This window comes from Podarcis muralis, chromosome 2 (assembly GCF_964188315.1).
Source record: "Podarcis muralis chromosome 2, rPodMur119.hap1.1, whole genome shotgun sequence".
Classification (NCBI taxonomy): Eukaryota; Metazoa; Chordata; class Lepidosauria; order Squamata; family Lacertidae; genus Podarcis; species Podarcis muralis.
This window is the reverse complement of record NC_135656.1, coordinates 122,007,420-122,031,416: the sequence shown is the minus strand read 5'-3', so window position 1 is coordinate 122,031,416 and position 23,997 is coordinate 122,007,420. Positions and strand designations below refer to the sequence as shown.

The 23,997-nt window shown below is 44.9% G+C and overlaps 3 protein-coding genes across 3 annotated transcripts in view; 2 read left to right on the top strand and 1 right to left on the bottom strand.

Annotated features, from left to right (window-relative positions):
- The window catches only part of LOC114592563 (uncharacterized), a 400,972-nt gene that overhangs the window by 118,558 nt on the left and 258,417 nt on the right, over positions 1-23,997 (bottom strand).
- Positions 1,877-8,159, top strand: LOC144327075 (vomeronasal type-2 receptor 26-like). The gene is made up of 4 exons (XM_077925290.1): positions 1,877-2,161; positions 5,752-5,883; positions 6,904-7,030; positions 7,249-8,159. Exons 1-4 carry the CDS (start codon positions 1,877-1,879, stop codon positions 8,157-8,159), a joined length of 1,455 nt encoding a protein of 484 aa, XP_077781416.1.
- LOC144327074 (vomeronasal type-2 receptor 26-like) lies at positions 13,986-23,205 on the top strand. The gene is made up of 3 exons (XM_077925289.1): positions 13,986-14,270; positions 21,085-21,211; positions 22,295-23,205. The coding sequence occupies exons 1-3, from the start codon at positions 13,986-13,988 to the stop codon at positions 23,203-23,205; spliced, it is 1,323 nt and encodes a 440-aa protein (XP_077781415.1).

The following is a 23,997-nucleotide window of genomic DNA, read 5'->3' as shown; positions in this document are numbered from 1 at the left end:
CACATGTTAGCTACCAGAAAACAACAAGTGCCCATTATCATCCCTTCAAAGCAGTTCATAGGCCCATGTGCCCCCAAACCACACCTTTGATGCCAACAGGGATCCCTTCTCCCATCCTTGACATTATTTGTGAAAGCAGCATTATGCTGTAGCTAGTAGAATAGGTTGTGGGGTGTGAGCGATGGGACTGCCTCTTGGGTTTACAGATGGGCACATAGGCCCAAAAATGTCCTGAAATATAGCGTGATCCTGGCTTATCTGGTGGTGTATCTTAAATAAAAGTCATTCAAGGATCACTTTCCCCTCTGACCTTTTCCACAACATGTCGCCACATCAGTGAGATCTTGCGAACATAGAATTATCGAGTTGGAAGGGACTCCAAGGGTCATCTAGTCTAACCCCCTGCAATGCAGGAATCTCAGCTAACGCACCCAAGACAGATGCCCATCCAAACTCTGCTTAAAAACTTCCAAGGAAGGCAAGTCCACAACCTCCCAAGGGGGACCATTCCACTCTCAAACAGTCTTACTGTCAGAAAGTTTTTCCTGATTTTTAGTTGGAGTCTCCTTTCCCTTAACTTGAAGCCACTGGTTCAAGTCCTACCCTCTAGAGCATCAGAAAACAGATTGTGATGTTTTCTTCCAGCTCTGCAGCTGCTGCTCAAGCTCCACAGTGATTCCAGAGATGTATATTCTCTGCATAATTATCATAATCATAGTGATTTTTTCCTTGGAAAAACTCACACAATGTACCCACTTTTGACACAAAGAACAGATATTCCAGAAATGAGAGCTTGAAATGCCTGCTGCATATTTAAAGACCTCTTGTGCCATGGAGGGCTTTGACTTATCGTCCAGGCAGGCAGGGATTCTGCCAGTGTGAAAGTGTCATTTCATCCCTTTCCTCGCAATGTCACTGGGGTCTCAGTTTTGCTGGAGGCTTTGGACTTCATATAATTCGCTTCTTGCTACGTTGAGAGCAGTGAGGACAGACGAAATGGCAGGAGGCAGACCCAGAGGGATGCTCTTATTGATGTTGCTGCTGCTTCTGCTGCTTCTGCTTCCCTGTGCAACCTCTGGAATATGGAAAGGAAAATGCCCATTGAACTTGGAAAGGGATAGTCCAGGGGCAACGAATTATTACGAGCCAGGAGACCACCTGATAAGCGGGGTCATATCTACATTACAAATATTTCATCCTGAACACAATTTCCTCACAGCCCCTACATTTTCTTTCATGTGTAAGCTGTACTTTCCCCATGCAATTTCTGCATAGCAGACAAAAATTGTGATTAATGGGTCGGCATATGCGTAGCATCTTGCTTAATACTATGATGCTCAAGTGTGATTGTCCAAGCCTGTCATACTTATTTGCCAGGGAGAAGTCCTGCTTTCTAGAACTTGCACACTGAAGACACAAAATATATGTGCATTGCTTCCCTCCTTTCTTTTTTCCACTGGAAAAAAACAACTTGAAGGTGAATCATGAAAAGTCAGAGATTATCTGTGTCCCAAATTCTTGACACCGGAGATGTGAAAATGCCATGATTTCCACTCCCCCTGAAAGGATCAGGACTATAGCTATTAACTTGTAGCAATCTATTTATTAAGTTACCATGTAATCACGTAGAATTGGGTCTAGAAATCAACTGGCAGCCAGTATAGTTCACCTGCCCTGCTTCTATCTCCCTTTGACTGGCAAGCAGCCATTCACCTTCCAACAAACCCACAGATGACTGATTATGTGATGAGGACGCTCTATTTTGCTTCATTCTAGTGGCTGAAATTTCTTACAGGATTAAGAAAGCAGGGACTTGACACTTTTCACTGAATGGAGACTGACTGGAGGCTTCATGCTTTGTTGCAGGGTAGCAGGTATGGTAGCATACTGGAATCTCCTGTCCTTCATGATCGCCATCCATGAGATTAATCAGGATCCCGGGATCTCACCCAACATCACCCTGGGCTATGACATCTATGAGAATTATTTTGATGCAAGTATGACCTATGATGCCACGCTAGATCTTCTCTCTCCTGGGAGGGCCAATGTCCCAAACTACCACTGCGGAAGAGAGAAGAAGCCCTTGGTTTTCATTGAAGGGGTCAACTCTGACACCTCACTCCAGATTTCAACTATGCTGGGAACCTACAAAATCCCCCAGGTATGAATACACTAGCATTGGAGAGAACAGCCACTTCTTTGAATAGGAAGCAACCTATGAAACTCAATCCCAGAGGAGGCAGTGAAGGTTCAAAGAGTGAATTAAACCAATTCATGAAGGCAAGGGCTATCAATGGATGCTAGGCATGATGACTGTGATCTACATCCCTAGTTGGAGGCACCAATGCTTCTGGGTGCTGAGTTGCTGGGAATCAGATGAGGGCAGAGTGCATTTGTGCTCATGCTGTGCTTGCTGGTTTCCTACAAGCAGCTGGTTGGCCACTGTGAGAAGAGGATGTTGGACTAGATGGGCCATTGGCCTGATCCAGGAGGTTCTCCTTATGTTGAAGGATTTGTCCTGCTGGGTGAAGAAGGGTTTCACAAAGAAAGTCACCATCAGAGTAGTAGTCTAAAGTGGGATTAAGCCTTTTGCAAGGACAGATGCCTCTCAGAAGCTGCAATAAGAAGTTCAGTACTGTGAGCTGCTTTAGACTTACAAAGGGAGAAGGGGCTTTTCTCTCTCTCCATGCGGCACTTTATAAGTAGACAAAGGAGGTGTTTATGGTGAGTTCTGGCACCTCTTTGTATAGGAAAATAGCCGTTTACACGGGGCATGAATCATACATCACGGGGTGGGACAGAAATGCAGCCTCCAGAAGACACCTCAGGGATGGCTTCACACAAGCCTATTTTGGTAACCTGCTGTGATGGAGAATAAATAAATATCTGGCAGAAAAACAAATCTAAGGAACGAAACTCATGTGAAACTAACACGCAGGTGATCTAAAAATTGAACCCTCCCCTGAACAAAATAATAACAGTAGAAAACTCTCTATATCTTCCTTTTCTTCCTAGGTCAGTTATGCTCCTGTCCATCATGCCCTTGACAAAACACAATCTCCTTTGCTCTACCGAATGACCCCAAATGAAGAACCCCCAGGCTCAGGGATTATCAAACTACTCCTGCATTTCAGGTGGACTTGGATCGGGCTCCTAGCTCCTGACTCTGACAATGGAGAAAGGTTTCTGAGCACCCTGGCATCTACGCTTGCTAAGGATGGTGTCTGCCTTGCTTTCTCACAAACCATTTCACGAGAAAATGTGTTTAAACCAGATGAGTACACAAAGCTCATGAAGAAGATTTCACTTTCCACGGACAGGAGAATCCATGTGTTTCTTTACTATGGGGAATCTCAGTCCAGCACTGAAGCTGGAATGGTACTTCACACAGTGGGTGGAACCCTGGAACCCATTACTGGGAAAGTTTGGATCACAATAGCTTTCTCATATGCTAGCTCCAACATGCTTCCCAAATTCCTTCAGTACAAATGCATTAATGGATATTTTTCTTTGTTTATCCAGACGAAAAAGAGATCAAAACACGAGGGTATTCTGCCGGTTTACAGCATCATTAGTGATTTCAATAAATCTTGGTTTCAACGCTATCATTGCTTATATTTAAAGCATGTGTTTTCTGTGAAAGGCCAGAAGCGATGCAAAGTGAAGGAGAACTTTTCAGGTTTCCCTCAGGATGTCCTTGAAAGGAGCGTGTTTCAGGACACTTACAGCATTTACAACACGGTCCGAGCTCTGGCCCATGCCTTAAATGCTGCGTACTCCTCTAGGTCCAAGAGGGTGGTGATGGTGGGACAGAACAGGTTGGAAGATGAAAAGGTCCAAAAATCACAGGTATTCATTTTTATTCTCTAATGATCTGGAGAGATATTGTTCCATTTTAAATGAAAATCAGTTCAATGACAGATTCATAGATCCATTTCCTTTAATTAACAGAAATTTACCAAGCATTAAAAAAGAGGAGATAAATAAGGTTATAAAATACTGTAGGTCAAAATGAATGATACAGAATTGATAGACCTTTCAATAGTTACCTTGATCTGCTGGACTATGGACTGCTAGCAATAATCATGTCACCCTTTCAAAGAGAAGACTAAAGATTCCTCAAAAAGAAATGACATTCATATTAAATCTCCATTCATATACATTCCTAGGTATACAATCATAATTATTTCCATCATAATCATCATATCTCACTTTCCTAATATCAAAGACAAGAAAGCATTCCAAAGTTATAGCAAGATAGAATTCTACGCCATGTAAGAAGTTCCAAAGTTTCTTCACAAATCCATTACAAGGTGAAGAGGCTCCCTGGTCAAGGAGATGGTGGAGACTGTTCCACTGTTGAACAGCTCTTAGGGCCAGAAAGTTCTTAGTAACGCAAGTCAGATCAGTCCTCTCATGTACGGTCAAATCTTGAAAGAGCATGGTTTTAACATGGACTGCTCTGGTGGTGTGAGAGGGGTGGAACAAGGAACAGAGACCAAACACCTAGGCCTCCACCCCTGATGGTGGCCAACCCCCTCCCCACTCCAGCTATGCTTTCCCCTGCCCACCACCACAAGAATTGGGGCAGCATATTGACCACGCCCTGCTACCTGCCCACCTGAAAGTATTAAATCATTTCCATTCACCCCGTTTACACTTGGGGGATTAGGCCACAGAATACTAATCTAAGGCACATTATTAGACATGCCCCACACTGTCGGAAGAAGATGTTAGATCCCCTAGCTACTTTCCTCCCACTGACTCTCATTCAGAGGGGGAACTCCGCCAAACCAAACTTTCCTTTCTCACCCTGTTTGAGGGTCACAAGCCTGCCTCATGCAGTTCCAGGCCTGCAAGTCTGCAGCCTGTCGGGTAGCTGCCACAACCGCAGCCGCAGCCATAGCTTGGAGCAGGACTCTGAGAGGAGGTGGAATTCCCTTCCCAACCCCAACACAGAGGCTCTTGGACGCAACCTATTTCTCAGGCTGCTCAGCTGAAGGAAAAATCTATTCTGAAAGACCTCAGGTATATTGGGAACTATTATTATTATTACTACTACTACTACTACTACTACTACTACTATTTATACTCCGCCCATCTGGCTGGGTTTCTCCAGCCACTCTGGGCGGCTTCCAACAAATTATTAAAATAAAGTATGTTAAACATTTAAAACTTCCCTAAAGAGGGCTGCCTTCAGATGTCTTCTAAAATTCTGGTAGTTGTTCTTCTCTGGTGGGAAGGCGTTCCACAGGGCAAGTGCCACTACCGAGAAGGCCCTCTGCCTGGTTCCCTGTAACTTGGCTTCTCACAGTGAGGAAACAGCCAGAAGGCCCATAGCACTAGACCTCAGTGTCCGGCCAGAACGATGGGGGTGGAGATACTCCTGCAGATATACAGTGGTACCTCGGGTTAAGTACTTAATTCGTTCTGGAGGTCTGTTCTTAACCTGAAACTGTTCTTAACCTGAAGCACCACTTTAGCTAATGGGGCCTCCTGCTGCCGCTGCGCCGCCCAAGCACGATTTCTGTTCTCATCCTGAAGCAAAGTTCTTAACCAGAAGCACTATTTCTGGATTAGCGGAGTCTGTACCCTGAAGCGAATGTAACCCGAAGCGTATATAACCTGAGGTACCACTGTACTGGAAATAGAAAAGAGCTCCATGGCTACTATGTGCCTAGATAATATGTGAACCACCTGGGTGGAAATAGCCACCTTTCTTAACTGCTGCCATCTTCTCTGTCATTCTAGTTTCACCGTTTCCTGAGTGATTTTCAGTTCTACAATGCTTCTATGGGTGGAATATATTTAGATGAGAATGGGGACCTGACAGCTGATTTTGACCTGGTGAACATTGTGATGCTTCCCAACGACTCCCTTCACGTAGGGAAAGTTGGGAGTCTGGAGAGAGAGGGATCCGCAGGTGTAAAATTCACCATTGATCAGGATGCCATCGTGTGGCCCCTTTGGTTTAATAAGGTGGGTTAAATCATTCAGATACATTTGACTATGATCCAAAAAGGAAAAAGACAACAGAGCATATTGGGTTGAAAGGGATTTTAGTTTTGTAGGAAGAGTCATCCCTACTTCAACTCCCAGGAGCATGTTTATGAAAGTAATATGTTTTGCCTCAACTTCCATCACTTCACACTTGTTTGCCTTGAATTACATTTGCCAATTTATTGCTCAACCACTCAAGTTTGGAGAGGTTCTTTTGGAGGTCTTCACAATCTATTTTTGTGTAAAATTCCCTTAAAATTTTAGTAAAGGTAAGGTTAGACCCAGTCTAATTCAGTCGAATCCAACTAGGGGTTGTGGTGATCAGCTCTGCTTTCAGGCTGAGGAAGCCGGCATTGTCTGTAGACAGCTTTTCCAGGTCATGTGGCCAGAATGACTAAACCACTTTGGTGCAACGGGACACTGGTACACATGCCAGAGCACACAAAAATGCTATTTACCTTCCCATAGCAACGGTACCTATTTATCTACTGCAGAGGTGTGCTTTTTATCTGCTAGGTTGGCAGGAACTAGGACAGAGCAGCTAGCGCTTACCCCATGGTGTGGATTCAGACTGCCCACCTTCCCATTGGCAAGCCCAAGAGGCTCAGTGGTTTAGACCACAGCGCCACCTACAATTTATTATCATCATCAAATATGGCTGCCTGAATGCTCACCCCTATCTGTAGACAGCTATGAAGAAGGTAAAAACCACAGGTCCAAGGATCAATCCTTGGGTAATGGGAATCCATTTTCTGCTTCTCTGCATTTGGAGAACTGTCCACTCCACCAAAAACCACTCCACCAGACCTACTCCTTGCCACGAGTGAAAGATTCCTATTGGCTCCAGTATTTTGGCATAGATAGACATACCACTAATTCCTGACCATCTTTCTTTATGGGCAGACCATCCCTCATTCCAGGTGTTCTGAGAGCTGTCATATTGGGGATGTCAAGGTCATCCGGGAAGGAGAGCCACTTTGCTGCTATGATTGTGCTCCCTGTGTGAAAGGGACCGTCTCCACTGTGGAAGGCAAGTGAGAGAAGGAATAGGGCAACTTTTGTAGTCCTGTCCAACACAGTATTATTTCTTTATTTTATTTCCCCCCCCCCATAAAACCTTTACCCAAGGTTGGGGTATCTGCTTTTCACGCAACAGATTGCCGATTCAAGTCATAGTATCTCCCGCTGGGGCTGGGAATGTCCCTTGCTTGAGACCCTGGGTACTGAAGTCACTCATCTTCCTTTCAGATGCAAACCATTGCACCAAATGTCTAGAAGATCAGCACTCAAACAAGGACCGAGATCAATGTGTTCCCAAGATTATCACTTTCCTGTCCTATGAAGACTATTTGGGGATACTCTTGTCTTTCTTTACCTTGTTATTCTCCTTAATCACAGGCTTGGTGTTAGGAATTTTCATTAAATACTCAGGAACTCCCATAGTCAAAGCCAACAACAGAGACCTTTCCTACACCCTCCTTGTATCCCTCTTCTTCTGCTTTTTGTCGTCCTTGCTCTTCATTGGCCAGCCAGGAAAAGCCACCTGTCTTCTCCAACAAATTGCATTTGTCCTCATCTTTTCAGTTGCTGTCTCTTCTTTGCTGGCCAAAACCATTACCGTTGTGCTGGCTTTCCTGGCCACAAAGCCAGGGAACAGGGTGAAGAAATGGCTGGGGAAGACTCTGGCCAATGCTGTTGTCCTTTCCTGCTCCAGTGTCCAAGTTGTCATCTGCACCACCTGGCTGGGAATATCTCCTCCATTCCCAGACTCAGACATGCACTCGCAGCCTACAGAGATTATCCTGCAATGTAATGTAGGGTCTTCTGCCATGTTTTATGGTGCCCTTGGCTACATGGGCTTCCTGGCTGCCATCTGCTTCACGGTGGCTTTCCTAGCCAGGAAGCTGCCTGGGGCCTTCAATGAGGCCAAGCTGATCACCTTCAGCATGCTGGTCTTCTGCAGTGTTTGGGTGTCCTTTGTTCCCACCTACCTGAGCACCAAGGGGAAGTACATGGTAGCCGTGCAGGTCTTCTCTATGTTGGCCTCCAGTGCTGGGCTCCTGGGCTGCATCTTCATCCCCAAGTGCTACATTATTGTACTGAGGCCTGATCTGAACACAAAGGAGCACCTGACAACAAAAACAAAAGATGGAATTTGATTCTTAATGCGCTTTTCCCACCAAGGGAATCTGCGTGCAGCACAATACTTATGGAAAGAAGCTATTTCCCTTTCAGGTGTTTATTATGAGCTGCTCTTGTAACTATTTTTTAATCTATCCAAAACCTAACATGTCATTTCCAAAGTGAAAGCACAGTCATCCCAGGACTGTCAGAGGCCCTTTTGATTTAATGTCTCACTAAATAGGAACCCCTTTTCAGAACATGTTTCAAATAAATCCTCTTAATATGCCCAGGTGATCTTTATATCTCTGTCACCCTGACCGGTGTTGCATGATCTTATTTTCCACAAATAAATTTGTACCTGTAACTTATGTGCCGCACACAGAGTCTGACATTTTCTTCCTTTTGTGCAGAAGGAAGTGGATTTGGCACAAGGCTGCACAACTGGAATATCCAGTGAAATGCAGAAAGCAGCCAGGAGCAGAGAAGCTTAGGAGTTAATCAGGCAGACCATCAGCTCGCTTCATCTCCTCCAGCCCTAGGAATGCAGGTTGCCAAGGGGACGACTGATAGCGCGACAGGGGGGAAACAGAGCCAACACTCTTCGAAAGAGTGAACAGGCGGGAGAATAGACAGGAAAAGAGGAAGTCGGAGCTGAGCCAATTAGTTTGTGCCATCGCTGTATGGGAGGTCTGTTAGACAGGAAGAAAAACAAAGGGCACAAACAGCGCCGGTTCAGTATATTCTGTAGAAAAAGAAAGGAGAGTTCAGGAAGGGTCATCATGATTAATGACAGTGGTACGTTACAGCCACCGGAGTTATCTGTTGTTGTTGTTTTTTTTGCAATAAATCCTCTTTTTAATTATCTTCGCGTACCGCATTATCAAGGTGAGAACCTGGACCCCTGGTATATAGGGAAGTTCCACAGGAGGCTTTGCAATTCACCATTTTAAACCTTAAACTCGACACAAATGCCCAGTGTATTGCTTCCAACCGTTTCTTATAGGTCCGCAAAATAATCTGCTCCTAAAGGAAATTGAAGACGAATTCTGAAAACTTAGAGATGTTCTATCTTCCATGTTCTTGAGTGGGAAGATGGTCTGAGCTAAAAGGGGCTGCGCTCCTCTGGGTGGACGAGGTCCACAGCCTTGGAGTCCAGCAACATTGTCACTGGAAGCTCAGATTTCATTGTTCACGTTAGTGCTTAAAACCCTGAAACAACTTGGGCCCCCAATATCTTGATAGGTCATCTTTATCTTTTGCCAATTTTACCCCAATTTTACTGGAGTTAAGGACCATTGGTATATCATTTCCCCAGTATACTTGAGGTCTTTCAGAATGGGCTCTTCCATCAGCTAAGCAGCCTGAGAAATAGGTTCCACCCAAGAGCCTCTGTGTTGGGGTTGGGGAGGGAATTCCACCTCCTCTCTGAGTCTTGCTCCAAGCTATAGCTGTGGATGTGGTTGTGGCAGCTACCAGACAGGCTGCAGACTTGCAGGCCTGGAACTGCATGAGGCAGGCTTGTGACCCTCAACCAGGGTGAGCGGCTGGTTGAAAGGGAAATTAGGTTTGGTGGAGTTCCCCCTCTGAATGAGAGTCAGTGGGAGGAAAGCAGCTAGAGGACTAACATCTTCTTCCGACAGTGTGGGGCATGTCTAATAATGTGCCTTAGATTAGTATTCTGTGGCCTAATCCCCCAACTGTAAACGGGGTGAATGGAAATGATTTAATGCTTCCAGGTGGGCAGGTAGCAGGGCGTGGTCAAGATGCTGCCCTAATTCCAGTGGTGGTGGGCAGGGGAAAGCCTGGTTGGAGTGGGGAGGGGGCTGGCCACCATCAGGGGTGGAGGCCTAGGTGTTTGGTCTCTCTTCCTTGTTCCAGCCCTCTCACACCACCAGAGGTTACTAGTAGCAGATCTACAAAGACATCTGGTCTGGTGCTGCTACTGCTGAATGTGAGATCAGTCCACGTTAAAAACATGCTGTTTCATGATTTGATTGCACATGAGTGGACTGATTTGTCTTGCATTGCCAAGAACTTTCTGACGCTAAGAGCTGTTTGACAGAGGAACAGTCTCCCTCGGAGGTTGTGGACTCTCCTTCATTGGAGGTTTGTCAACAGAGGTTGGATAGCCATCTGTCAAGAATGATTTACTCGAGATTCCTGCATTGCAGTATGTGGGACTAGATGACTTTCAGGGTTCCTTCTAATTCTACAATTCCTTGATTCCATAATTTGGGTGAACAAACTGGGTGTGTCTGACCTTACCTAGCTCTGCCCACCTGAGTTTATGATCCTGCACCAGGCTAGACTAGGGGGTGAAGGCTGGTGTGTTGCTCTTCTCTATAGAGACACCATCTCCTAGACCAGGGAACCATTTGGTCTTGGAATGGGTTTGTGGAGAAACTTTGGAAATACACTTTATTGAACTTCTGACTTGCAGTATAATTCTATCTTGCTATTATGATGGCATACCTAGGAATGTATATGAATGGAGATGTAATATGAATGTCATTTCCTTTTAAAGAATCTTTGGTCTTCTCTTTGAAAGGGTCACATGATCATTGCTAGCAGTCCATAGTCTTGCAGATCAAGGTAACTATTGAAGGGTCTATTAATTCTGTACCGAATCATATTGACTCAGGTACGTAGCCGTGCTTTTCTGACACAGTAGAAATATATTTTAAAAATAAAAATAATGTCCAGTAGCACCTTAGAGACCAACTAAGTTTTTCTTGGTATGAGCTTTGTCTGCTTTAATCATTTTGATGAACAGTATTTTATAACCTCATTTATCTCCTTTTTAAATGCTTGGTTAATTTCTGTTAATTAAAGGAAATGGACCTACAAATCTGTCAATGAACAAATCGTTATTTAAAATGGAACAAAATCCATCCAGATCATTAGAGAAGGAAAATGAATACCTATGATGGCTGGACTTTTTCATCTTCCAACCTGTTCTGACCCATCATCACCACCCTCTTGGATCTAGAGAAATACGCAGCATTTAAGGCATGGGCCAGAGCTCGGACCGTGTTGTAAATGCTGTAAGTGTCCTGAAACAGGCTCCTTTCAAGGACGTCCTGAGGGAAACCTGAAAGGTTCTCCTTCACTTTACATCGCTTCTGGTCTTTCACAGAAAAGACGTGCGTTGAATATAAGCAATGATAGCCTTCAGGCCAAGACGGATCGAAATCACTATGGGCGTAGGAAACTGGCAGATTACCATCATGTTTTGATCTCTTTTTAAAAAAACATAATTTTTATTAACAGGCCAATCATATCACATTATTTCAAATCACATTAATCTCATCTGCACCACCTGGCTGGGGGCCTCTCCCCCATTCCCAGACTCAGACTTGCACTCCCAACCTGCAGAGATTATCCTGCAATGTAATGTAGGGTCTGCTGCCATGTTTTATGGTGCCCTGGGCTACATGGGCTTCCTGGCTGCCATCTGCTTCACGGTGGCTTTCCTAGCCAGGAAGCTGCCTGGGGCCTTCAATGAAGCCAAGCTGATCACTTTAAGCATGCTGGTCTTCTGCAGTGTTTGGGTGTCCTTTGTGCCCACCTACCTGAGCACCAAGGGGAAATACATGGTAGCCGTGCAGGTCTTCTCTATGTTGGCCTCCAGTGCTGGGCTTCTGGGCTGCATCTTCATGCCCAAGTGCTACATTATTTTACTCAGGCCTGATCTGAATACAAAGGAGCACCTGACGACAAAAAGTAAAGATGCCATCTGATTCTTTGTACATTCCTTTCCATTGTAGGGATCTGTGAACAGAAAGGCAATAAAAAAACCCTGCAACTTGCAGATATAAAATGAAATATTCAAATGTCAAAAAGCTGTGGAGTGACTAGGCCCAACATATGACTCAGGAGAGGATTTGAGGTGATGGGGAGAGTTACAAATACTTTGAAATAAAATATTTGACCGGCACAGGGGGCTTCTATGGTTGTTTTTTCATATGTTGTCCGCCAGGCAACAGAAGTTCCCCAACATGTCCTGAAAGAATAGTTTCAGCCCGGCTTATCTGGTGATGTATTTTAAATGATTGTCATTCTAGGATCACATTTCACCACATCAGTTAGATATTGTGAACACATAATCATAGCATTATGGAAGCGCAGAGTTGGCAGGGACTCCAAGGGGCATCCAGTCCAACCCCCTGCAATGCAGGAATATCAACTAACACATTCATGACAGATGGCCATTCAAACTCTGCTTAAAAACCCCCAAGGAAGGAAAGCCCACAACCTCCCAAGGGGGACCATTCCACTTTCAAGCAGCTCTTACTGTCAGAAAGTTTTCCTGATTTTTAGTTGCAGTCTCCATTACTTTAATTTGAAGCCATTGGTTCGAGTCCTACCCTCTAGAGCAAAGAGAAATCAGATTGTGATATTTTCTTCCAGCTCTGCAGCTGCTGCCCAAGCTCCACAGTGATTCCAGAGAGGATTATTCCCCACATACCTATCATAATCATAGTGATTTATTCCTTGGCAAAACTCAAGCAATGTACCCACTTTTGACACAAAGAACAGATATTTCAGAAATGAGAGCTTGAAATGCCTGCTGCATATTTAAAGACCTCTTGTGCCATCGAGGGCTTTGACTTATCTTCCAGGCAGGCAGGGATTCTGCCAGTGTGAAAGCTTCGTATCCTCCCTTTCCTCACCTTTTCTCTGGGGCTTCGGTCTTGTTTGAGACTTTGGGCTTCATCTAGTTAGTTTCTTGCTAAGTTGAGAGCAGTGAAAACAGATGTAATGACAGGAGCCAGACCCAGAGTGAGGCTCTTATTGATGTTGTTGTTGCTGCTGCTGCTGCTTCCCTGTGCAGCTTCTAGGTTGCGGAAAGCAAAATGCCCATTGAACTTGAGAAGGGACAGTCCAGATGCAATGAATTATTACGAGCCAGGAGACCACCTCATAAGCGGGGTCATATCTACATTACGAATTCTGCATATTGGACACCATTTCCTTGCCACCCCTTTTATTTACAGTAGAAGGTACGCTGCATTTCCCCATGCAATTTCTGCACAGCAGACAAAACTGTGATTGATGGGTAGGCATATATACATAGCATATTCTTTAATACGGTTGTGCTTAGCTGTGACTGCCCAAGCCTCTAATGCTTACATGCCAGGGACAAGTCCTGCTTTCTAGAGTTTGCCCATTGAAGACACAAAATGTATGTGCATTACTTCCCTCCTTACTTTTTTCCACTGGAAAAAAGAAACAAATTGATGGTGAATCAAGAAGATCCAGAGATCATCTGCATCCCAACTTCTTAACTTGGGACATGTAAAGATGGCCTGATCTGTACTCCTCTGACAGGAGCAGGACTATAACTATTAAATGGTCACAATCTATCTATCAAGTTAACATACAATCACGTTGAATTGAGTCTAGAAATCAACTGGCAGCCAGTACAGTTCACCTGCCCTGGGACCTTAGGGTGAAACGTAGCTACTAAATAGGATAACAACAGCAATAACAATTAGAAGCAGGAATTATATGACTGGTAAAGATTTCTATTTTACATCTCCTCTTCCTTTTTTAAAAAATAAAGAAACAAACTAGTGCCCTGTCCTTTTACAAACTTTTTCTCAATATATTTGTGGGTGGTATTCACTCCTTGCTTCCAGCACTCAAGTGCTCAAATATGCTTCTATCTCTCCTTAACTGGCAAGCAGCCGTTCAGCTTCCAACAAACTCACATATGGCTGATTATGTGATGTGGATGTTCTGTTTTGCTTCATTCTCGTGGCTGCAATTTCTTATAGGGTTAAGAAAGCAGGGACTTGACAGTATTCACTGAACGGAGACTGACATTAGGCTTCATGCTTTGTTGCAGGGCATCAGATATGGTACCATACTGGTATCGCCTATCCTTCATGATCGCCATCCATGAGATTAATCAGGACCCTGGGATCTTACCCAACATCACCCTGGGCTATGACATCTATGAGAATTTTTTCAATGCAAGAATGACCTATGACGCCACGCTAGATCTGCTCTCTCCTGGGAGGGCCAATGTCCCAAACTACCACTGTGGAAGAGAGAAGAAGCCCTTGGTTTTCATTGAAGGGGTCAACTCTGACACCTCACTCCAGATTTCAAGTATGCTGGGAACCTACAAAATCCCCCAGGTATGAACACACTAGCATGGGCAACATACAGAGAACAGCAACCTCTCTGAATAGGAAGTAAACTATGAAGCTCACTCCCAGAGGAGGCAGTGAAGCTTCTAAGAGAGGATTAAACCAATTCATGAAGGCAAGGGCTATTAATGGCTGCTAGGCATAATGACAGTGATCTACGTCCCTAGTTGGAGGCACCAATGCTTCTGGGTGCTGAGTTGCTGGGAGTCACATGAGGGCAGAGTGCATTTGTGCTCATGCTGTGCTTGCTGGTTTCCTACAATCACCTGGCTGGCCACTGTGTGAACAAGATGCTGGGCTAGATGAGCCGTTGGCCTGATCCAGGAGCCTCTTCTTATGTTGAAGGATTTGTCCTGCTGGCTGAAGAAGGGTTTCACAAAGAGAGTCACCATCAGAGCAGTCTAAGGGGTGAATATTGGCTCATGGGAGTTGGAGGTGAATATCATCTGGAGGGCATCACTTTGGGAACCCCTGGCCTATATGGTAAATGAATGTTTCCTCTCAAAGAGCAAACAGCTTTGTGAAATGGGTGGGAATTTTAAATCTGGAAAACAGTATAGGAAAAATGGGACAGATTCCCGCACCACTAGTCACTGGTTGAGTACTACCCTAAAACTTGTTAATCCCAGAACATCCCCAACAGAAGCCATCTCTCTTAAAACAAATTCTGCTGTTTTTCATTACTTGTTCTTATGAATGTGGGTTGTTGCTGTTCTAACTGTGCAACTTTAAAAGGACAGCAGATAAGATCTAGGGTCTAAATCTAGCAATGTTCTAGCAAACGAGTGTGTGGTTATGCATGAATTATTGTCCAAGTCCCGTTTCCTCAAAAAGCTGAGCTTCCTGGGTAGGTCTAGGGCCTTTTCGTTTCCATATTGTGCCTTTGCTGATGCTGTTGTGTACACCATAAATGTAAAGCACTCAATACAAGAATCCTGGCAACTGTAGTTTACCCTTCAAAGAGCTATAATTCCCAACAAACTACAGCTGTCATGATTCTTTGTGGGAGACCAAGAGCCTTTGACATGCTCTAAATGTGTTGGGTGCGTGTAATATTTTTTAAAGTAACGGGGCCTTTTTGGATTATTTTATTTAAGGTGTCTGTTGTTGCTTCACTTTTCTGTGCAATGCTTACAGATATTTTAAATATATTATGCAGTATAAAAATTAAATAACCAATCCATCAAAACCCACTGCAATGCAGGAATCACAGCTGAGCACATCCTTATATTGGCAGGTGTGTGAAATAGCGCCGTACAGACAGGGGCGGAGGGTGCAACTCTGAGGGAAGGATCCTCCACACGCGGCTGCGATGGCGGAGGCTTGTGACACCACTCTCGTGGGTGGGGATGCGACTCCCCCCCCCCCACGGGGTGTCTTCTTGTAATCTCCCCTCAATGATGGCCCCCAGGGAAGGACACCCCCCGCCCGCTTCCTCCACCACTACACTCAATGACAACATAATGTGGAAGACATATTAAATTGATGCCTATAATGAATGAATTGATTTATTTCGTTCACTGACCAGAGTGTATTGTTGCCCAAAGGTGTCCTACATCTCCTTTCCAGAGAAGCACTGGAAAATATGGCTCTCCCTGACCACAATTTCCAGTTGACCAAGAAAACCCTCTATATCTTCCTTTTCTTCCTAGGTCAGTTATGCTTCTGTCCATCATGCCCTTGACAAAACGCAATCTCCTTTGCTCTACCGAATGACCCCAAATGAAGAACCCCCAGGCTCAGGGATTGTCAGGCTACTCCTGCATTTCAGGTGGACTTGGATTGGGCTCATAGCTCCTGACTCTGACGATGGAGAAAGGTTTCTGAGCACCCTGGCACCTGCGCTTGCTGAGGGCGGTGTCTGTGTTGTATTCTCACAAACCTTTTCACGATGCAATATCTTTACACCACAATGGTTCACAAAGCTCCAGCAGAAGATTTCACTTTCCATGGACAGGCGAATCAACGTGTTTCTTTCCTATGGGGAATCAGTGTCCCTCATTGAAGCTGCAATTTTACTTCGCACAGTGGGTGAAACCCTGAAACCAATTACTGGGAAAGTTTGGATCACAATAGCTTTCTCATATGTCACCTCCAACATATGTCCAGAATTATTTGAGAACAAACACATTCATGGATATTTATCTTTGTTTATCCAGACCAAAAAAAGAGCAAAACACGATGGCAATGTGCCAGTTACTATCCCCCATAAGAATTTCCATCCATGTTGGCCTGAAGGCTATCATTGCTTATATTCAAAGCATGTCTTGTCTGTGAAAGGCCAGAGGCGATGCAGAGTGAAGGAGACCCTTTTGGGGTTCTCTCAAGATGTCCTTGAAAGGAGCCTGTTTCAGGACACCTACAGCATTTACAACACGGTCCGAGCTGTGGCCCATGCCTTAAATGCTGCGTACTCCTCTAGACCCAAGAGGGTGGTGATGATGGGTCAGAACAGGTTGGAAGATGAAAAAGTCCAAGCATCACAGGTATTCATTTTTATTCTCTAATGATCTGGATAGATATTGTTCCATTTTAAATGAAAATCGATTTAATGACGGATTCATAGATCCATTTCCTTTAATTAACAGAAATTTGCCAAGCATTAAAAAAGAGGAGATAAATAAGGTTATAAAATACTGTAGGTCAAAATGTTTGATACAGAATTGATAGGCCCTTCAATAGTTACCTTGATCTGCAGGGCTATGGACTGCTAGCAATAATCATGTCACCCTTTCAAAGAGAAGACTAAAGATTCCTCAAAAAGAAATGACATTCATATTAAATCTCCATTCATATACATTCCTAGGTATGCCGCCATGATTATTTCCATCATAATCATCATATCTCACTTTCCTAATATCAAAGACAAGCAAAGCATTCCAAAGTTATAGCAAGATAGAATTCTACTGCATGTAATAAGTTTCTTCACAAATCCATTACAAGGTGAAGAGGCTCCCTGGTCAAGGAGATGGTGGAGACTGTTCCACTGTTGAACAGCTCTTAGGGCCAGAAAGTTCTTAGTAATGCAAGTCAGATCAGTCCACTCATGTGCAATCAAATCATGAAACAGCATGTTTTTAACATGGACTGAACTGACATTCAGCAGTAGCAGCACCAGACCAGAGGGCTCAGTAGATCTGCAACTAGTAACCCCTGGTGGTGTGAGAGGGCTGGAACAAGGAAGAGAGACCAAACACCTAGGCCTCCACCCCTGATGGTGGCCAGCCCCCTCCCCACTCTAGCCCTGCTTTCCCCTGCCTATCACCACGAGAATAGGGGCAGCATCTTGACCACGCCCTGCTACCTGCCCACCTAGAATCATTAAAGCATTTCCATTCACCCCGTTTACACTTGGGGGATTAGGCCACAGAAAACTAAGCTAAGGCTCATTATTAGACATGCCCCACACCGTCAGAAGAAAATGTTAGATCCCCAGCTACTTTTCTCCCACTGCCTCTCACTCAAACGGGGAAGTCCACCCTGGTTGAGGGTCACAAGCCTGCCTCATGCAGTTCCAGGCCTGCAAGTCTGCAGCCTGTCGGGTAGCTGCCACAACCGCAGCCGCAGCCATAGCTTGGAGCAAGACTCAGAGAGGAGATGCCATTCCCTCCCCAACCCCAACACAGAGGCTCTAGGACGGAACCTTTTTTCTTGGTCTGCTCAGCTGATGGAAGAGCCCATTCTGAAAGACCTCAAGTATATTGGGGAAATGATATACCAATGGTAATTAACTCCAGTAAAATTGGCAAAAATTTATAAATCAAAATCAAATACCTGTTGGAGATGCAAGAAAGAAATAGGAACAATGTTTCACATGTGGTGGGAATGCCGACCTATTCAACAATTTTGGAATGAAATATATGAAGAAATCAAAAAGATGTTTAAAATATCTTTTAGTAAAAAACGGGAGGCATTCCTTTTAGGTATAATTAAAAAGATATTTCCGGCAATCCAAGGAAAGTATTCCTTTATGCAGCAACAGCTCCCAGGATGGTCATAGCACAAAACTGGAAAGGGGGGTGGAATCCCATCAATAAAAGAATAGCAAATTAAACATTGTGCTTATATGAATTTGGCAAGATTCACAGCATTCCTAAGGGGACAATGGGACCAAAAATTAGCAAAGGAATGGGATTGTGTTAAAGAAGATATGAAAAAACATTGTTCTGGAGTAAGTATATCGGTATGTAACGAATGAAGCTTTGCAGGGTTAAAAGCGGTGCGAAAGGTGTAAAGATAGGGGTAATTTACATTAGACACAACAATTCAGAAAGATTAAAATGTTTGAGGTCTCAAAACAGAGGAAGGAAGTCAATATGAGTATATGTATGTAAAGCTTAGTATGATGGCAGGGGATTTTTTGGGTAGGTGTGATTTTTCCCCTTTTTGGTTTCTGTTTGTTTTGATTTGCTTTTGTTGGTTTGTTCTTTTTTTTAGGAATTTATGTTTGTAATTTTTGTTGTAACTTTGCATTGAACATAATTTTTTTAAAAAAGAAGTACTGTATTTTTCACCCTATAGGACGCACAGTCCCATAAGGTGCACCTAGTTTTTTGGGGGGGAAATAAAAGGGAAAAAAAATATTTCCCCACCAGGCGTGGGGCTGGGGCGGGGGAAGCCCGAGCTTCCCCCGACCCCAGCCCCCAGAACAGGCAACTCTCCGCAAGCCGTGGGAGCCCGGCGCCGGGCTCCTGCGCCTTGCGGAGAGCTGCGCAAAGTCTGGGCACGCTGAGCTTAGCACGCCCAGCCTTCGGCATGCAGCCAACTCTCCGCAAGCCGTGGGAGCCCAGCGCCGGGCTCCGGCGCCTTGTGGAGAGCTGCGTGAAGCCTGGAGAGCGAGAGGGCCACTAGGTGCCTAGATAATATGTGAACCACCTGGGCTGAAACAGCCAACTTTCTTAAATGCTGTGATCTTCTCTGTCATTCTAGTTTCACCGTTTCCTGCGTGATCTTCAGTTCTACAATGCTTCTAGGGGTGGAGCATATTTAGATGAGAATGGGGACCTGACAGCTGATTTTGATGTGGTGAACATTGTGATGCTTGCCAATAAGTCCCTTCACGTAGGGAAAGTTGGGAGTATGGAGAGAGAGGGATCCGCAGACGTAAAAGTCACCATTGATCAGGATGCCATCGTGTGGCCCCTTTGGTTTAATAAGGTGGGTTAAATCATTCAGGTACATTTGACTATGATCCAAAAAAGAAAACAGAGGATATTGGATTGAAAGGGGCTTTTAGTTTTGTAGGAAGAGTCGCTCCCACTTCAACTCCCATGAGCATATTTATGAAAGTAATATTTTTTGCCTCAACCTGCATCACTTCACACTTGTTTGCTTTGAATTACATTTCCCAATTTATTGCTTAATCCGTCTACAGATTGACTATTGTTTTTTAATATTTTATTGGCAGCCACCCAGTGTGGCTGGGGAAACTCAGCCAGATGGGTGGGGTATAAATAATGAATTATTATTATTATTATTATTATTATTATTATTATTATTATTAATCACTGAAGTTTGGAGAGGTTCTGTTGGAAGTCTTCACAATCTGTTTTTGTTTAAAATTCCCTGAACGATTTAGTAAATGTAAAGTTCAATCCAGTGCAATCCAGTCAAATCCAACTATGGGATGTGGCACTCATCTCTGCTTTCAGACCGAGGGAGCTGGCATTTGTCTGTAGACAGATTTTCTGGCTCATTTGGCCAGAATGACTAAACCACTTCTGGCGCAACAGGACACCAGAGCGTACGGAAATGCCATTTACCTTCCCACAGCAGCAGTATCTATTTATCTACTTGAACTAGTATGCTTTCAAACTGCTAGGTGGCAGGAGCTGGGAGTATTGGCTCCAGTATTATTGTCTAGATAGACATACCTGTGGGAAGGTTTTCTTTAGGAGAGTTAAAAATCCCTTAGAATCCCTCTATAGGAATACACACACAAATCTGATTCATGTAATATAAAACTATTTTACTCTCAGATTCATTCAGGTTTACAGAAGCGTACCTGAAGGCAGGTTTAGGTTACATAACAAGCAAATGAACTATACCAGAGGGAAGTTGGTCCTAAGGCGACTGCAACTCAGCAGTTATCTTTGAAAACTACCAGCAACCGGGGGGGGGGGGGGGTGCTAGAAGCGCCTTGGAAGATGGCCGACAATACCATCTATCCGGCTCGCACGAGGTAATTAGAGGCTGATTATGGGGAATATATCAGTATCCCTCATCTTCCCAGGGGGTGGGAAGATGCTGTACTTGCCCGCGGTTGTCCATAAATCACCCCCGAATTTGAAAGAAGGAGGGGGTGGGGACACTGAGAGAGAAAAATTGGAGAAGTAAATACACATGCTTCGAGCAAGGTCAGGAGTGTATTATCTGCTAAATAAATGTACCACTGAGAAGATTGAGCGATGGGACGGAATGAACAAAGGATTACATCAAGGAAGCACAGCCATGACGGTATGTTGAACGGAGCGGAAAGGAGGGGGGAAACTTTCTTCTTTTTCAATATGATTTACCTAACAACCCCCCCCCCCCCCTTGAAGAACTGTCACAATGTCTGATAGCAAGTGAGATTGAAAAACAAACTGTGTGGAAATAAAAAAATGTTAATAAAATATGATTGGCTTGGTAAATGGAAACTTAATAAAAATTATTTGCAAAGCTACCAGCAACCGACAAACTGGTTGTCACAGCAACCGGTTAGAACCTGGAGGCCGTTAGTCCTCTGTCGGAATGTTGCACTTGACTGCACCTCTACATCCCACAATATCACTAACTCCTGACCATCTTTCTTTATGGGCAGACTGTCCCTCAATCCAGATGTGCTGAGAGCTGTCATATTGGGGATGTCAAGGTCATCCGGGAAGGAAAGCCACTTTGCTGCTATGATTGTGCTCCCTGTGTGAAAGGGACCATCTCCACTGTGGAAGGCAAGTGAGAGAAGGAATAGGGTAACTTTTGTAATCTTGTCCAAAACAGTATCATTCCCCCCCATAAAACCTTTACCAAATAATAATAATAATAATAATAATAATAATAATAATAATAATAATAATAATAATAATAATTTATTATTTATACTCCGCCCATCTGGCTGGGCCCCCCCAGCCACTCTGGGCAGCTTCCATAAAAACCAAAAATACACTAAAATATCACACGTTAAAAACTTCCCTGAACAGGGCTGCCTTAAGATGTCTTCTGAATGTCAGGTAGTTGTTTATCGCTTTGATATCTGCTGGAAGGGCGTTCCATAGGGTGGGCACCACTACCGAGAAGGCCCTCTGCCTGGTTCCCTGTAGCTTTGCTTCTCGCAATGAGGGAACCACCAGAAGGCCCTCGGTGCTGGACCTCAGCGTCCGGGCAGAACGATGGGGGTGGAGACGCACCTTCAGGTATACTGGACCAAGGCCGTTTAGGGCTTTAAAGGTCAGCACCAACACTTTGAATTGTGCTTGGAAACGTACTGGGAGCCAATGTAGGTCTTTCAAGACCGGTGTTATGTGGTCTCGGCGGCCACTTCCAATCACCAGTCTGGCTGCCGCATTCTGGATTAATTGTAGTTTCCGGGTCACCTTCAAAGGTAGCCCCACGTAGAGCGCATTGCAGTAGTCCAAGCGGGAGATAACCAGAGCATGCACCACTCTGGTGAGACAGTCCGCAGGCAGATAGGGTCTCAGCCTACGTACCAAATGGAGCTGGTAAACAGCTGCCCTGGACACAGATTTGACCTGTGCCTCCATGGACAGCTGTGAGTCCAAAATGACTCCCTGGCTGCGCACCTGGTCCTTTAGGGGCACAGTTACCCCATTCAGGACCAGGGAATCCTCCACACCTGCCCGCCTCCTGTCCCCCCAAAACAGTACTTCTGTCTATTCAGGATTCAACCTCAATCTGTTGGGGCATCTGCTTTTCACGCAACAGATTGCCAATTCAAGTCATAGTATCTCCCGCTGGGGCTGGGAATGTCCCTTGCTAGAGACCCTGGGTGCTCAAATGACTCATCTTCCTTTCAGATGCAGACCACTGCACCAAATGCCCAGAAGATCAGCACTCAAACAAGGACCGAGATCAATGTGTTCCCAAGACTATCACTTTCCTGTCCTATGAAGACTATTTGGGGATTCTCTTGTCTTCCTTTACCTTGTTATTCTCCTTAATCACATGCTTTGTGTTAGGAATTTTCATTAAATACTCAGAAACTCCCATAGTCAAAGCCAACAACAGGGACCTTTCCTACATCCTCCTTGTATCCCTCTTGCTCTGCTTTTTGTCCTCCTTGCTCTTCATTGGCCAGCCAAGAAAAGCCACCTGTCTTCTCCAACAAATTGCATTTGTCCTCATCTTCTCAGTTGCTGTCTCTTCTTTGTTGGCCAAAACCATTACCGTTGTGCTGGCTTTCCTGGCCACAAAGCCAGGGAACAGGGTGAAGAAATGGCTGGGGAAGACTCTGGCCAACGCTGTTGTCCTTTCCTGTTCCAGTGTCCAAGTTCTCATCTGCACCACCTGGCTGGGGACCTCTCCCCCATTCCCAGACTCAGACATGCACTCCCAACCTGCAGAGATTATCCTGCAATGTCATGTAGGGTCTGCTGCCATGTTTTATGGAGCCCTTGGCTACATGGGCTTCCTGGCTGCCATCTGCTTCACGGTGGCTTTCCTAGCCAGGAAGCTGCCTGGGTCCTTCAATGAAGCCAAGCTGATCACCTTCAGCATGCTGGTCTTCTGCAGTGTTTGGGTGTCCTTTGTGCCCACCTACCTGAGCACCAAGGGGAAGTACATGGTGGCCGTGCAGGTCTTCTCTATGTTGGCCTCCAGTGCTGGGCTTCTGGGCTGCATCTTCCTCCCCAAGTGCTACATTATTTTATTCAGGCCTGGTCTGAACACAAAGGAGAATCTGACGACAAAAAGTAAAGATGCCATCTGATTCTTTGTACATTCTTTTCCATTGTAGGGATCTGTGAACAGAATGGCAATAACAAAATCCAGCCACTTGCTGGTCTAAAATGAAATATTCAAATGTCAAAAAACTTTGTCAGGAGAAGATATGAGGTTATGGGGAGACATACACATACTCTGGAATAAAGTCTTTGACTCGCACAGGAGGCTTCAAGTCCCCCCCCCCCCATATGCATAACAAAAGTCCACCAGGCAGCAGAAGTTCATGATATCAGGCCCCAAAATTTCCTGAAAAAAATAGCTTGATCCTGGCTTATTTGCTGACAAATCTTTAATAAATGTCATTCTAGGATCACCTTTCCCCTCTATGACTATTTCTCAGAGCATTTTGCCACATCATTGAGAACTTGTAAGAAAGAATCATAGAATTATGGAAGTGTAAAGTTTAAAGGACGGGGACAGGGGTGGCGCTGTGGGTAAAAGCCTCAGCTCCTAGGGCTTGCCGATCGAAAGGTCGGCAGTTCGAATCCCCGCGGCGGGGTGCGCTCCCGTTGCTCGGTCCCAGCGCCTGCCAACCTAGCAGTTCGAAAGCACCCCCGGGTGCAAGTAGATAAATAGGGACCGCTTACTAGCGGGAAGGTAAACGGCGTTTCCGTGTGCGGCTCTGGCTCGCCAGAGCAGCGATGTCACGCTGGCCATGTGACCCGGAAGTGTCTCCGGACAGCGCTGGCCCCTGGCCTATAGAGTGAGATGGGCGCACCAACCCCAGAGTCTGTCAAGACTGGCCCATACAGGCAGGGGTACCTTTACCTTTACCTTT